This window comes from Lacerta agilis, chromosome 8, assembly GCF_009819535.1.
Source record: "Lacerta agilis isolate rLacAgi1 chromosome 8, rLacAgi1.pri, whole genome shotgun sequence".
NCBI lineage: Eukaryota > Metazoa > Chordata > Lepidosauria > Squamata > Lacertidae > Lacerta > Lacerta agilis.
In genome coordinates, this window is record NC_046319.1 from 32,318 (window position 1) to 46,567 (window position 14,250).

A 14,250-nucleotide genomic window follows, 5' to 3' on the forward strand; every position below is an offset into this window, starting at 1 on the left:
CCTAACAGCAGAAAATCGCTGTGTTAGTCCAACAATAACAAAATCAATTATTTTGAAGAATACTCTGGTCTTTTTCAGCATCCTCTTGAGTTAGACATCCCCTGTGAGTAATAAAAGTATCTAAAACACCTAGTTTGACTGATACATGTTGACATTCTTGAAGTATGTTATTCCATTTCTCTCTAAAAGTCGAAATGTCTGTACGCAGTTGATCTATTTTGTCCCTTTCAACATCCAATGTGGCATTGTGTGATTCTATTACCAAGTTTATCTCATGTATCATTGTGAGAAGTTTGATCCAAATACTTGACATTACAACACATTAAAAAGTGTTCAAGTATTTTTTTATTCCCCGAACATCAGCTTTACATTCTGCAGTTAAATTTTTAAATTCACTGATCTCAGATACTGCAGTTTGAATACCATCAAAATGGTTTGCAATTGATTTTACACTATCAATTCTTGCTGACCATCTTCTTTTCGAGATTGCATGAAGTGAGGCAGGAACATTTTTCTTCCGTACCTCCCAACGTGAAGGGCTTGCACGGAAGACATTGAACATTTTCTGAATGGTTCCAAAGAAGGTAATAGCTTCGTTACAGGCTTCAGCGCAATTGGTACCAACGAGATTCAGAGTATGATAGGCACAACTAGAGAAAATACAGTTCTCATTCTTTCCATTTAGGATAGCCTGCACACCTGCATACTTTCCAGCCATGTTAGACCCATTGTCGTATGCTTGACCCACACAGTCTTGAAAGTTCAAATTGAGCCTCTCTAAGACTTCTAATATTTCAGTGGCAATTTCTTCTCCAGTCTTTAAGGAAAATTCATGAAAACCAAGAAAACGCTCTTCAATTACAAAACTTTTAGCTTCCCTCCTCACATATCTGATGATGAATAATACAGTGGTACCTCGCAAGACGAATGCCTTGCACGATGAAAAACTTGCTAGATGAAAGGGTTTTGTGATTTTTTAGGTGACTCGCAAAACGAAATTTCCTATGGCCGTGACTTGCAAAACGAGGCATTCGTTTGTTGAGCTGGTCAACAACTTAATTGTCAACTGCAGAACCACACAGAACAGCTCTACTTGACATTTTCCACGCAATATAGTTTTTTTTAATGCAAGTTAGAATTTCCATGGCTAGGAATGCAATCCCTTAATCTTCTCCATCCTTTCTCTATACCCCATCCTGGATGATCTGTCCTCCGCTCTTCCCCAGTAGCATGTTGGACGCCTTCCGACCTGAGGGGCTCATCTTCCAGCGTCATATCTTTTATATGCCTGTTGTCTTTGTCCATGGAGTTTTCTTGGCAGGGATACTGGAGTGGCTTGCCAGTTCTCCAGGTGGATCACGTTTGGTCCAAACTCTCCACTATGACCTGTCCTTCTTGACCTGTCCATAGCTTCCCTGAGTCCAAGCCCCTTCGCCACGACAAGGCAGTGATCCATTAGATAGGGTTAGATAGCTGCTATGAGCACGCTGCGTATGCTCTTTAACTATGCTGTTTTGAACAAGTTTATTTTCTTCAGTAAAGTTTTATTCTGTTTATGAAGAAGACTCTGTGTTGATTAATTTACCACTGTGCGACATTATTCATAAGCAATAAGAATAAAGTTTGGGCAGGGCTCATTGTGATCCCTGAAGGCAGGCTTTTGGCTTAAAGTTACAAGTGTATAAAAACAGGTTTACCCCATAAGGCAGATGACCTGGGAGACTGTTTGGCTGGCAGCCAGCAGGTCAGTCCAGGAAGTTTGCAGGATGAAAGGAAGATGGAAAAGGAGAGAGAGTGGCAGCATGCCATGTCCTTTTACCAGGTCTGGAAAGGTCACATCCACCCACTAGTCACATGCAAGGAAGGATGCTCTTGCTCCAGGCCAGGAGGAACAGGAGGTTTTGCCTGGCTGGACCAAAACTTCCCTTGTATGTCCACTCTAGGAAAACAAGGAATGTTGTACTTGACTGATCTCAGTGGATTACATGCCACACCAATATGGCCAACTATTGCCGAGTCTTAAATCTTCCATTCTTGGGCAAAGTGATTGAGTGGGTGGTTGCTGAACAACTCCAGGCATGCCTGGAAGATGTGGACCATTTGGCTCCCTTCCAGTCGGGATTCTGGCCTCCTAATGGGACTGAAACTGCCCTGATTGCACTGGTCGATGATCTCCAGCAGGCTAGGGACAAGGGTGAAAGCTGTTTCCTAGTTCTGCTGGATCTCTCAGCGGTCTTTGATACCATCAACCATGACATCCTTCTGGGCCGTCTAGACTCTAGGGGAGCTAGGAGCTGGGGGCACTGTTATACAGTGGTTCCTCTCCTTTCTCCTGGGCCATGTCCAGAAAGTGGTGTTGGGGGATGAGTGTTCAGACCCCTGGGTTCTCACTTGTGGGGTGCCTTAAGGTTCCATCCTCTCCTCCATGCTTTTTAACATCTACATGAATCCACTGAGAGAGATCATCGGGGTTTGGGCTGGATGTTCATCAGTACACAGATGATACCCAGCTCTACCTCTCTTTTGAATCGGAACCAATGAAGGCGGTGAAGGTCCTGTGTGAGTGCCTCAAGGCGGTTGGAGGATGGATGGTGGCTTGAGGTTGAATCCTGACAAGACAGAAGTACTGTTTTTGGGAGACAGGGTGTGGGCAGGTATGGGGGAATCCCTGGTCTTGAATGGGGTAACTGTGCCCCTGAAGTACCAGGTGCAAAGCCTGGGAGTCATTTTGGACTTGCAGCTATCCATGGAGGTGCTGGTCAATTCTGTGTCCAGGGGAGCTGTTTACCAGCTCCATCTGGTACACAGGCTGAGACCCTATCTGCCCACAGACTATCTCACCAGAGTGGTGCATGCTCTAGTTATCTCCCACTTGGACTACTGCAACGCACTCTACGTGACCTGGAAGGTGACCTGGAAGGTGACCCGGAAACAACAACTAATCCAGAATGCAGCAGCTAGACTGGGAGTGGCCGCTGAGACCATATAATACTGGTCCTGGAAGACCTACATTGGCTCCCAGTATGTTTCTGAGCACAATTTAAAGTGTTGGTGCTGCTGACCTTTAAACCCCTAAACAGCCTCAGCCCAGTATACCTGAAGGAGCATCTCCACCCCCATCATTCAGCCGGGACACTGAGGTCCAGCACCGAGGGCCTTCTGGTGGTTCCCTCACTACAAGAAGTGAGGTTGCAGGCAACCAGGCAAAAGGCCTTCTTGATAGTGGTGTCTGCCCTGTGGAACACCCTTCGATCAGATGTCAAGGAAATAAACAAATACCTGACTTTTAGAAAACATATTTGAGAATTTTTTAATGTTTGATGTTTTATCATGTTTTTAATATTCTGTTGGAAGCTGCCCATAGTGGCTGGGCAGGCCCGGCCAGATGGGCGGGGCATAGGTGGTAAAGTACTACTACTACTACCAGTGGCGGAGTAAGGCTCCGCGGTACCCGGGGCGGCAAAGGAAACGCCCCGGGGGCGGGGCGCCGTGACATCACATTGTGACGTCATGACGCTCCGCCCCCAGGGCATTTCCGGGGGTGCCGGCGCCGCTTCTGCAGCCCTCTTTTAAGCCGAAGAGCTCGCTTTTAAGCTCTCCGGCTCAAAAGGAGGCTGTGGAAGCGGCGATCCGATGACAGAGTGCGCCTGCGCGTGCAGGCGCACTCCGTCGTCGGGCCGTGCGCTGCCGCTCCCAGGGTGACGGAGGGAGCGGCAGCGCGTGGGAATGGTGGGAGGGGCTGCCTCTTGTCCCCCCCACGTGCCGCCGTTCGCTCCGTTGCCCCAGGAGCAGCAGCACCGCACACACCGTGCGCTGCTGCTCCCGGGGGGACGGAGCCAGCGGCAGCGCGTGGGGCTGACAAGCGCCGGCCCCTCCTGCCACTCCCCACGCTGCCGGTCACCCCGGGAGCAGCAGCGCTGCACGGACGGGGTGCTCCCTCGGCTGTGCGCTGTTGCTCCTGGGGTGACGGAGGGAGCGGCAGCGCTTGGGAATGGCGGGAGGGGCTGCCGCTTGTCACCCCCATGCGCCGCCGCTCGCTCCGGTCGCCCCGGGAGCAACAGCGCACGGCCGAGGGAGCACCCCATCCGTGCAGCGCTGCTGCTCCCGGGGGTGACCGGCGGTGCCTGGGGAGTGGCGGGAGGGGCGCCGCTTGTCGCCCCCACCCGCCGCTTGTCGCCCCCACCCGCCGCTTGTCGCCCCCACCCGCCGCTTGTGGCCCCTGTCGCCCGGGGGCGTACCGCCCCCACCGCACCCCCCTAGCGACGCCCCTGACTACTACTACTACTACTACTACTACTACTACTATTATTATTAAAAGCAGGGCTTTTTTCAGCCCACAGACAGTAGATAAAGTAGAAAAATGAAAGTATGCAATTTTATGTTGTAATTTTATGTTGTGAACCACCCTGAGATCTACGGGGAATAATAATAATAATAATAATAATAATAATAATAATAATAATAATAATATATTTATTTATTTATACCCCACCCTTCCCCGCCAAACCAGGCTCAGGGTGGCTAACACCAATAAAATCACAAGAAAAACATAAAACAATTCATTAAAATACAATTTAAAATATAATTTAGGGCAGTATGAAAGTTTAATAAATAAATAAGATACATCAGGAAAGTCATATTTCATGCTTTGGTAGGGGAATAGAGTTTTTTGTATCTGACACATAAGAAATGAAATTCCACCTAAGGCATAGAAATGTCTTCTTATAAACACATAATTTGTGAGTTGTTTTCTCTGCAATAGCTGGAGTCCACAGATTCTTGTGCCAAAATAAGACGGTTCTGTGTTTTGCAGTGCTATGATTTATTTACGTAAACCACTTTGATGAAAAGCAGAATGTAAACACATTAAATAATATATATAGGGAGACAAATCTGGGAAGAATGGGGCACAATGTTTCTGGCAGCCAGTTTAGTCCCTGGCATATCTAGGTGGGTCTGGAGAAAGTCTCCTTTCTGAAACCCTGGTGAGTCTTTCTCATGGTCTGAATCGGCATAAGGAGGCTTCCTATGTTCCATAAAGAAATAAAAAGATATAAACCTGGAGGGGTTGCACAGTGGCTAGCAAAAGAGCATCTTCTGATTGAGCAAACAATGTGATCCTCTTCATGAGGTAGAAAGACAAACAAAGAGGCCAAGCCTGGGTGTTGGAGGAAGTCAAAATGCCTGGTGGCAGAGCCAGGGATTCCAACTGCCTGGCTTTCATTGTTAGCAGCTCTCTACTAGCGTCATAATATGAATAGCAGGAAGCAGACACAGATGTCGGTCACAGTGGTCGACCGCCAGTCTGCATTACCCACCCCTCTCCCTGCCAGGCCCTCCGTGTGTCCTTCTAGTGTCCTTGCAAAGGAGCCAGCCAGAGTGGCGTCTTGGTCTGTTAAATCATTTTGGAATGTTTCGTTGAAATGTAGGGGAAGCGTAGCAAACTCCTGATGCAGGGGCATAGCTAGCTGCTGGGCTGCCTGAGGCAGAGTGACACCTCCGCCCGGCCAGCTGGCCCGCCTCTCTCCTTTCCCCGCGGGCTCCGCTCAGGGAGCGCAGCAGGTTTTGCGGAGCCGTCCCGGGGCATGGAGAGGGGTTGGGCCAGCGAGGGGGTGTCACCCCTCCTCGCTGGCCTGCCCCTCTCCATTTCCCGCCACCTCAGGGAGCGCAGCGGCGAAAAAGGCCGCTGAAAGGGGGAAAGCCCCCTCTTTCAGCGGCGAAGCGGGGATTGCGGGGGGCAGGGCCCCGCCCCGTGTCACCCCCCCAGGACGCTACCCGGGGCCCCCGCCCCCCTTGCTACGCCCCTGTCCTGATGTGCTGAGTCAGTGGAAATGCCCAGGTTGCCACAAGTACTGTGAATTTCTTCTTGGAATAGCTTACTGCTGGAACTCTAAGTCAGAAGCTGGATCCCAAGCTTTTGGCTTGACAGAGAACAAATTTCTAGCCTTGCCTGGGGGTGAGGAACTTGTACCCCCTCAGATATAGCTGTGACATAGCTCCAGGTTGGGCAGGTTGACATGCAAGCTCTGGTTTCTTTGCCATATAAGGGTTTATTTTGTTTGAGGACACTCCAGCCGCCACCACTAGACAACCCAGGCAGATTCTAGGGTGGTGGGACCTCCTTCCTTGTCCAAATCATGCCCTGAATCTGGGGCCACTAACTTATCCTACCTTGGTATCCAGTTGGATACCGTGACACAGATGTCTGCATTGCCTAAAGCAAAATTGGTGGCCTTGTGTGCTTTAATTGTACAATTTTTGCCCAGAGAGGTTACCTTGAGGCAGATACAGTCCCTATTGGGTCATTTGAATTTCACCTGCAGAATGGTGGCTCCTGGCTGCCCGTTTTGCACGCGCCTGGCCAGGTTGTCTGCTGGCCTCAGTTCACCCCATCATAGGGTGTGTTTACCTAGTGAGGTCAGAGCAGACCTCCAAGTGTGGCTTGAATTCCTGAAGGAGTTCAATGGCGTATCCTTATGGCAGGATACTTTGAATCTACAATACGATTTTCAGGTCCATTCAGACACTGCTGGCTCACTGGGCTTTGGGCTTTATTTCAGAGGTCGCTGGTGTGCTCAGAGATGGCCAGAGCACTGGCAGGGTACTGCTGTTACTTGCGACTTAACATTTCTTGAGTTTCCCCCCCATTGTAGTAGCAGTGCACATCTGGATCAAGGAGTTCAAGGACTGCTGTGTCTGTTTTTGGTCCGATAACCAGGCTGTGGTGAACATTTTGGGTAGACAGTCCTCTCGCTCTGGTAGAGTCTCTGCTCTGCTGCACACATTTGTGTTGCAATGCCTCAAATTCAATATTATTTTTTCTGCCTGGCGCTAATAATGACATTGCTGATGCCCTGTCATGTTTTCATATGGAGCGCTTCAGATCCCTGGCTGCAACAGCTCAGTGATTTCCAGAGTATTTTCCACTCCACCTTTGGAACATTGACAACGCATTGTGATGCAGTGAGTAGTAATGTCTATTTCTCCTTCCACCTTGAGGTCTTATAAAAAGGCCTCGATGGACTTTTTAGCCTTAGAGCACAGCTCACGACCAGTTCAGTCATTGAGCATCCCTCCACGCAACAGGTGTTGCAGTATTTGGCACACCTGCACATTATGGGTCGTGCTGTTAAGTCCATCCGAATTCAATCCTCTGCCATTTCCTTTTCTGCAAGTCCCTCTATTCAAGGGAAAAAATTGTGCTGCGTAAGGCGATTGAGGGTTGGGCCAGGCTTTAGCCGCCCAAAGTGCCAGGCAGGAAGCCTGTCACTTTTGATATGCTTTGTTCTATGCACAGAAAATTGAGGCAGATATATTGGTCTACTTTTGAGGTGAGACTTTTCAGCAGCATTTTCCATTGCTTTCTTTGGTGCACTGCGTGTGGGCAAGGTGGTGCTGGAGGCAGCATGGGACAGGGTTTCCAGGGGCTTACTCCTGCGGGACATCCAGTTGTCCGATACTGAGCTGGTGGTGCTCACTATTCGTAATTCAAAAACCGATCAGTTGGGCAGAGGTGCCCTTGTCCAGTTAAGGACGTCAGGAGATATTTGTTCCTTCGCCACTGGGGATGGCCCCTTCCTGGTTCACGAGGATGGGTCTGTGCTGAAAAGGCAACAATTTGCTGCGGTAATGTGTAAGGCAGTAGCAGCATGCGGCTTGTCGTTCAGTGAGTTTGCACCTCACCCCTTTCGAATTGGGGCAGCTACCACAGCTGTGCATTGGGGCCTGTCTGTCAACAGGATCAAGGATATGGGCCGTTGAAAATCTGAAGCTTACAAGGGGTACGTTTGGAAACGGTGCTGAGGTGCAGTTGCTAATATTGTTTTGTTCATTCCTAGGTCTGCCTCCCTTGCACATCTGGGTAGTTGGGCACAGCATTGTCAACTGGGCCAGTGAGTGGGCAGCAGAGTCTGGATTTGGATGTATGCTCAGGCTTCCCTGACCATGTGAGAGTGTCCACGATTTCCAGACGTGGAATGCCTTGGGAGGGGCTTCTCCCAAGTGATGTGGGTGAAGGTGTCTGTGGAGGCTCGTCTGCAGTGACGGTGGTGTAGCTGGGCACAATTGCCGGAAGCCCCTAGCTATGCTTGCGGTCCCGCTTGCAGGAGGACTGTGATGAGTTGGTTGTTCTTCTGGGACTCTAACTTGGTCACTGATGGCCGTGATGTGTGTGGCAAGATAGAATCATAGAATCATAGAGTTGGAAGAGACCACAAGGGCCATCCAGTCCAACCCCCTGCGAAGTAGGAAACACCATCAAAGCATTCCTGACAGATGGCTGTCAAGCCTTTGCTTAAAGACCTCCAAAGAAGGAGACTCCACCACACTCCTTGGTAGCAAATTGCCCAGCTGCCACCAAGAGGGCCCGGGTGAACGCCTGAGGCGTGGAGGTCAAAACAAAATAGAAAGGCCTGGGTGAGTGCCTGGAGTGTGGAGGCCAAGACGGAAAAGGCCCAGGTGAGCGCTTGGAGCACGGAGGCCAAAGAGAGGTTCTGGCCATAGGCAGGGACAGTGAGCCATCACCCAGGCATTACCTTCCATGATGTGTCCTTTTACAGGCTGGATGGGTTTCATCTGTCTGTGACTGGGAATAATTGTGGCTGACCTCCGTGTCAGCGGGAGTGAAGGGTGAGTGGTTGGCAGTGAGTGCTTTTGCTCTTGGTGGCGGATAGGCTCTGGTTCAAATGATAGGGGTGGCAGAAGGGTCTGGCCATCCCTATGCGAAGGGTATTCTGGTAAAGGAATCCAGGGACTCAGTGGTTTGATCAACCCTGAGAGGGGTTGTGCCCGTGCCCGAGTCCGGGGGACATCAGGGTGGCTGACTGGCTTTCAGCTGTCCCTGCTGTTCACCCTTGGCTGACCTACGATAGAGCTCTGGGTCAGCGCTACCTGCAAGGGTGCAGGGAGCTAGTCAAACCAGAGCCTATGCAATCGCTCACTTGATTGTAATCAATAAAGTTGTGGCCTAAATTCTGCTAAAAGACAAACCAAATATCTGAGTCATGTGTGAATTTATTTCTAGGGAATGATTAAAAGGTCTAAACACGCAACTCCTATACAGGCAGCAAGTGTTTTGGCAGCATTTGATATGTGAGTGACTACATTGCACTGAACCTGGAAATGACCCCAAAACTTCACAAAAAGGGGTTGGACAGGAGCAGGATGGGGCGGCCTTACACTAGCCCTGCCAACATGGGCATAGCCAAGCAGCTGTCCCCCCTTAATCCCAATGCAAATCGGTCACTGACTGTATAAAATGACATGATGTGTGCATTCTTCATAATATGCACATTGGAACACAATTATCAGCTGGTTTTCACACTTCCTAAATGTTCTTATTATGAGCAACATCAGAGGGAATGCAGGGGACAAGTTCTCCCCACCCACCTTGCCAGACTTCAGTCATACTAATCTTTTTCTTTCAGATAACATCTCACTCACCTAGAAATTTACCTTGACTCTTCTGTGCCTCCCCCATGCACAAAAAGTTTTCTGGTGCCACCACTGGTTCTCATGCCGTTACTGGCACATGCAAATAATCAAAGCATGCTTTAAAAAGCATATTTATAGATGAAATATATTATGAAATCTGTGTTTAACTATAAACCTTCATGCAGCTTGAACAGGACATGGGAGTGATGCAGACTAAAATGCCTAGTCTTCATTTGGCATGGTGATAACACGTTTCATGTCATGGGCATAGCCAGGATTTATTTTAGGGGGGCAGGCATTTGGGGGGGCAGAACCAAATTATCTTCAATGCAAATGGTCAGTTAGTTATTTTTATTTATTTACTTGATGGGGCAGCTGCTATGCCCATGTTTCATGTTAACATTTGGATTAAATAGATATTTTTTTAAAATCACTTTCACAAGCCCACCTTGATTTAGTGCCTCTTAACTAAATACTCTTGAAAAAAATGACCAAACCCTTCAGACCAAATACTTATATTTGATAAGCAATGCCTCATTGCAGAAGGAGCAGTCACAATACAAGAGAGCCCGGCAATTTCACTGTTAAACTGGCCTCTGTGTTTAATGGGTGTTGAGCTCACAGTCTGATGTCACTGCTGTAACTTGAGCCTTCAGCATTGCCTTCAGCATTTGCTCAAATTGCCTTTAAATAGCCCTGCCCTGACAGAGTTCTCTGCAGGAGCTCCAGGGAAAGACTCCAAGGCAAATCCCGTTGTTGCCTCTGAAATCGGTGAAAGCAACGAGGAACCGTCAGGTGGGCAGCATGTCCAGCTCCTTGCGGGTGAGCCCTTCCATCCATGGCTGTCGATTTGACACAGCCTTGCGCAAGAAAGCAATGGCAGACATCTTTGAAAGCATGGATCAAGAGTCACTGCAGAAGCTCTTCAGGGACTCAGGGGACCGGAAAGCAGAGGAAAGGGCCAAGATCATCCTGGCCACCGACCAGGACCTGGGGGAGAAAGCAAGGTCGCTCATGGCTTTGAAGCAGAGGACAAGAGAGAAACTCTTCCAGTTCCTGAAGTTTGGTAAACACTCCATCAAAGTCCATTGAAGCTCCTTTAAAAGAGAGGACGGGATGAAAGGAACAAAGTTATTCAGCCAGACTCCTCAATTTTGAACAAGAGCACCTCCAGCTGCTTTGAAACTGGTGTGGCAAGAGATACTGGCGACATCAGTCAGGGGGATTCACCCCCATTTTTGCGCACTTCAAAGTTCACAGCAAAAGACTTCCTGGGTTGACTCAAAATTGCAAACTGGAGTGAGTAAGGGAATTGGCCCGTGAACAAGAGAGAAATCCAGCCACAAGTCACAGGGATGGAGCAGGCGGTGAAACAGTCACAGGATCAGACTCACCTTTTCCTGGGTAATGAGAGACTAGATCATTTTCCTTCTTAGCTGTCTGTTTGGCAATCTGTCCTGAGACTTCTTTATTGAATGTGCAAAGCCTTCCATAAGCCTCCCTGCTTTCTCCTGGAACAAAAGGGATTGGGAAATGAATAGTAACTGCCCGTTTGCTTTTGTTGAAAAGACACACCATCTTAGTGTTTAAAGTATGTGCAGTTCACAGAGCAAACTTTGTTTCAGGATGAATGAAGCAACTCTGTTTGCCTTACTTTTACAAGCAGAAGTGGATTGTTCAACTAATTGCACGAAATGTGTTTTTGTTGTTGTTTTTGTTTAAATGTAAAGTTTTGTGCTGGACTGATTGAACAGAATGAAAGTCTCTTTGGAACACTCTGTTCTTTTTTTTTTCATCAATGCCATTTTTTAATTTTGCAAATGTTACACTTTTGGTAAAGAATTTAACTGACAACCAGCTATGGTGATATTTTATAATGATGCTGTAAGTTATACTCCCATTGATTTATTGCACATGCAGAGCAAATAAATTATAAAGTTGGTATAAGTGCTCATGGCTTGAAATGCTTTACTGGAACCAAAAATAGGGATGGCATATCCATGACACCTACATTCTCTGCCCCCTTTTTACTTACTCCCTCAACTGTTGTCCATGCTTGCTAGGGGTGATGGAAGCTGAAGTCCCACAATATCTGGAGGTTCACAGGTTTCCCATCTAGGACTAGGGCTTAATCCTAGAATTTATTTACAATGCCAGGGCTCAGCTCTGAAATACTGTGTAGAACAGAGCTAGGAGAGCCTTTGAGCATGTGCAAAGTACATTCTGTTTACTATTGAGAAGCATCAGGAACCTTAGTGCACCAGAGGTTAGGGGGGAAAGTTTCTAGTTTGCAGACTCTTCCAGGTGACCCTGCATTCAGGTAATTGGCCCCAGAGGCAGAATTTTATCAGTGGATCTTTTCAGCTTTTATTGTACAAAGTAGTCAATGTAGTATCTACCTGCCACCCCAATCTCCAAGTGATGAGGGTTTCCAGAGGTTCCAGCCACTTACCCAGGGCCTGGTTCCCTTAGAATGAGGCACAGGGGAGACCACAGTGTCTATGGGATATATGGTTTATATGCACATATGTACAACTTGAGCTCTGGTCCATGGGGTCATGAAGAGTCGGACACGACTGAACGACTGAACAACAACAACAACAACTTGAGCCTACAATGGAGGGGCTTTAATTGGTGTGTTAAAGGTCTTGCGTTTCCCATAGCCACAGTCTAGGATTCAAACAGAAATCAAGCACGGTTCTCACTCTCTGGCTTCTGCCTGCAGCCTGCTTCCAACTATCACACACAACTCTAGCTTTTTGTCTTTCTCACTCCCAGCCAGGTTAGCAAGGGGGCACACCCATTTACCCTCTGGCACAGAGCAACCTCCTTTGTTGTACTAAGGACCATACAGTATACCAGGGGTCAGCAAACCTTTTCCACAGGGGGCCGGTCCACTGTCCCTCAGACCTTGTGGGGGCCTGGGCTATAGTTTGAAAAAACAACAACCCCCCACCGACTCTCCCCTCTCCCCCGGTAGCTGCTTACCTATGCCTTGCGAGCAGCAGTGGCTGGCGGCCATGACGGTGGAGGGACGATGAGTGGCGTGAAAGGGCTCGCTCTGGAGAGGGGCTGCTCTGCTTTAAATGGCGCTCAGCCAACCGCGGCTCCTGTGCCTTGCGAGCGGCAGGGGCTGGAGGCGGCGGCAGTGGAGGGATGATGAGCGGCACGAAAGGGCTGGCTCTGGAGAGGGGCTGCTTAAAATGCCTCTCAGCCAACCGCAGATCCTCTAGGCAGGGTGGGGAGAAGCCAGGAAGAGGGAGGGAGGAGGGATGAGGTGCTGCTGCGGTGTGTGTGGGGGGGGGAGGGGAAAAAATGGCGCAGCCTGAATGATCAGAATCTCCATGCCGATCCACACAGCGATTCGTGGGCCTGATCCAGAATGCAATTGGGCTGGATCCGGCCCCTGGGCCTTAGTTTGCCAACCCATGCACTATACCCATACCATACCTAGGTGGCACTTAGGTGGCTACTACGACCCTTATCTCACAAAGGAACCTGCCTGGCTAGCTCCTTGATTAGATTTTAACCCTTGCTTGATCCAGGACCCCAGGAATTAGAAGGGACTCATACAGACCGATCCCCACTCAATGTACAACAATGCTTTTATTAGTACCAACCTGTATATGTGAGCTTTTGGGTGACAAAGGACTATTATTGAGGAAGTTACCCACAAAACTTAATCTAATTCATAGAATCATAGAGCTGGAAGGGACCACAAGGATAATCTAGTCCAACCCCCTGTAATGCAGTAATCTTTTGCTCAATGTGGGGCTCAAACCCAGGACCCTGAGATTAAGATTCTTGTGTTCTACCAACTGAGCTATCTCTCATTCTTTTTTCTTTTGGGGACCGTTTAATACATAACTTGTTTTTGCCACTAATCATACCTGAAACAGAGAGAGACTTTTCACACTTTATGTAGCTGCAAACCCAGCTTTGGAAGTTAAATGTATGCTTGACCAGGAGTCCATATCCTCCAACATTTCCAAACTTATAACAGGGACATGCTTGTGACATCCCTCTTCTTATGCCAAGGATCATCCCACCCACCACCCCTGTTGCTATCTTCTCTGCTGTATATTGAGTTCACTTATGCTGTAAGAGCCTTTCTCCTACTGATTTAAAAGATAAGTGCATGGGTGTTCTTCAGGTTAAACATGTGCCAAGGGGAGATGATTTCCTGCAGTACTGTATAATATTAGTAGAAGTGAGTGAGATTCTCAATGCCCCTCAAATTAAGTTGGAAACTGCCTGAGTTCTTCCACAGCAAAAAAGATCCTAAGAATAACCCTGCTGGATTAGGCTAAAAGCCAATTTAGTCCATAATTCCTGTTCTCACACTGGCCAACCAAGTGTCCTCATGGAAGTCTGCAGCAGAACCCAAGCTCAATAGCATTCTCCTCACTTGTGGTTCCCCGCAACTGATATCCAGAGGCATATTGCCTCTGACAGTAGAGGTAAATTGGAAAAGTTTAGAATTTTTCTCTGAGCCAAAGTAGGGTCTTTGAAAAATTGTGCTCATCTCAGCAGTCTCATTCACCCCCCTCTTGGAACATAGTTTCAAAGGGGTGAGATGGGCAAATTTGGGTAGATGAAAGCAGAAATCCACCCCCTCCCCACTGATGACCCATAGAATTGTCCTTCTGCTCCTACTCCCTAATTATACATCTGCAGGCTCTTTACTGTTGTTTCATGTATGGGGAAGGTTAGAAATGGACTGCAGAGGGTGAATCAGGGGACCCACAGGAGTTATTCCCACCCTCGAAATCTGCCCCTGCAGAGAGGAGGGCATTCTCCTGAGAGTTTTGGGGCTTG

At 48.4% G+C, this 14,250-nt stretch overlaps 1 protein-coding gene across 1 annotated transcript; it reads left to right on the forward strand.

Annotated features, from left to right (window-relative positions):
- The first annotated feature begins 10,144 nt into the window (after nucleotides 1–10,144).
- TCIM (transcriptional and immune response regulator) lies at nucleotides 10,145–11,379 on the forward strand. Its single transcript, XM_033158969.1, has one exon. The coding sequence runs from the start codon at nucleotides 10,237–10,239 to the stop codon at nucleotides 10,522–10,524; it is 288 nt and encodes a 95-aa protein (XP_033014860.1). The 5' UTR covers nucleotides 10,145–10,236; the 3' UTR covers nucleotides 10,525–11,379.
- The last annotated feature ends 2,871 nt before the right edge of the window (nucleotides 11,380–14,250 follow it).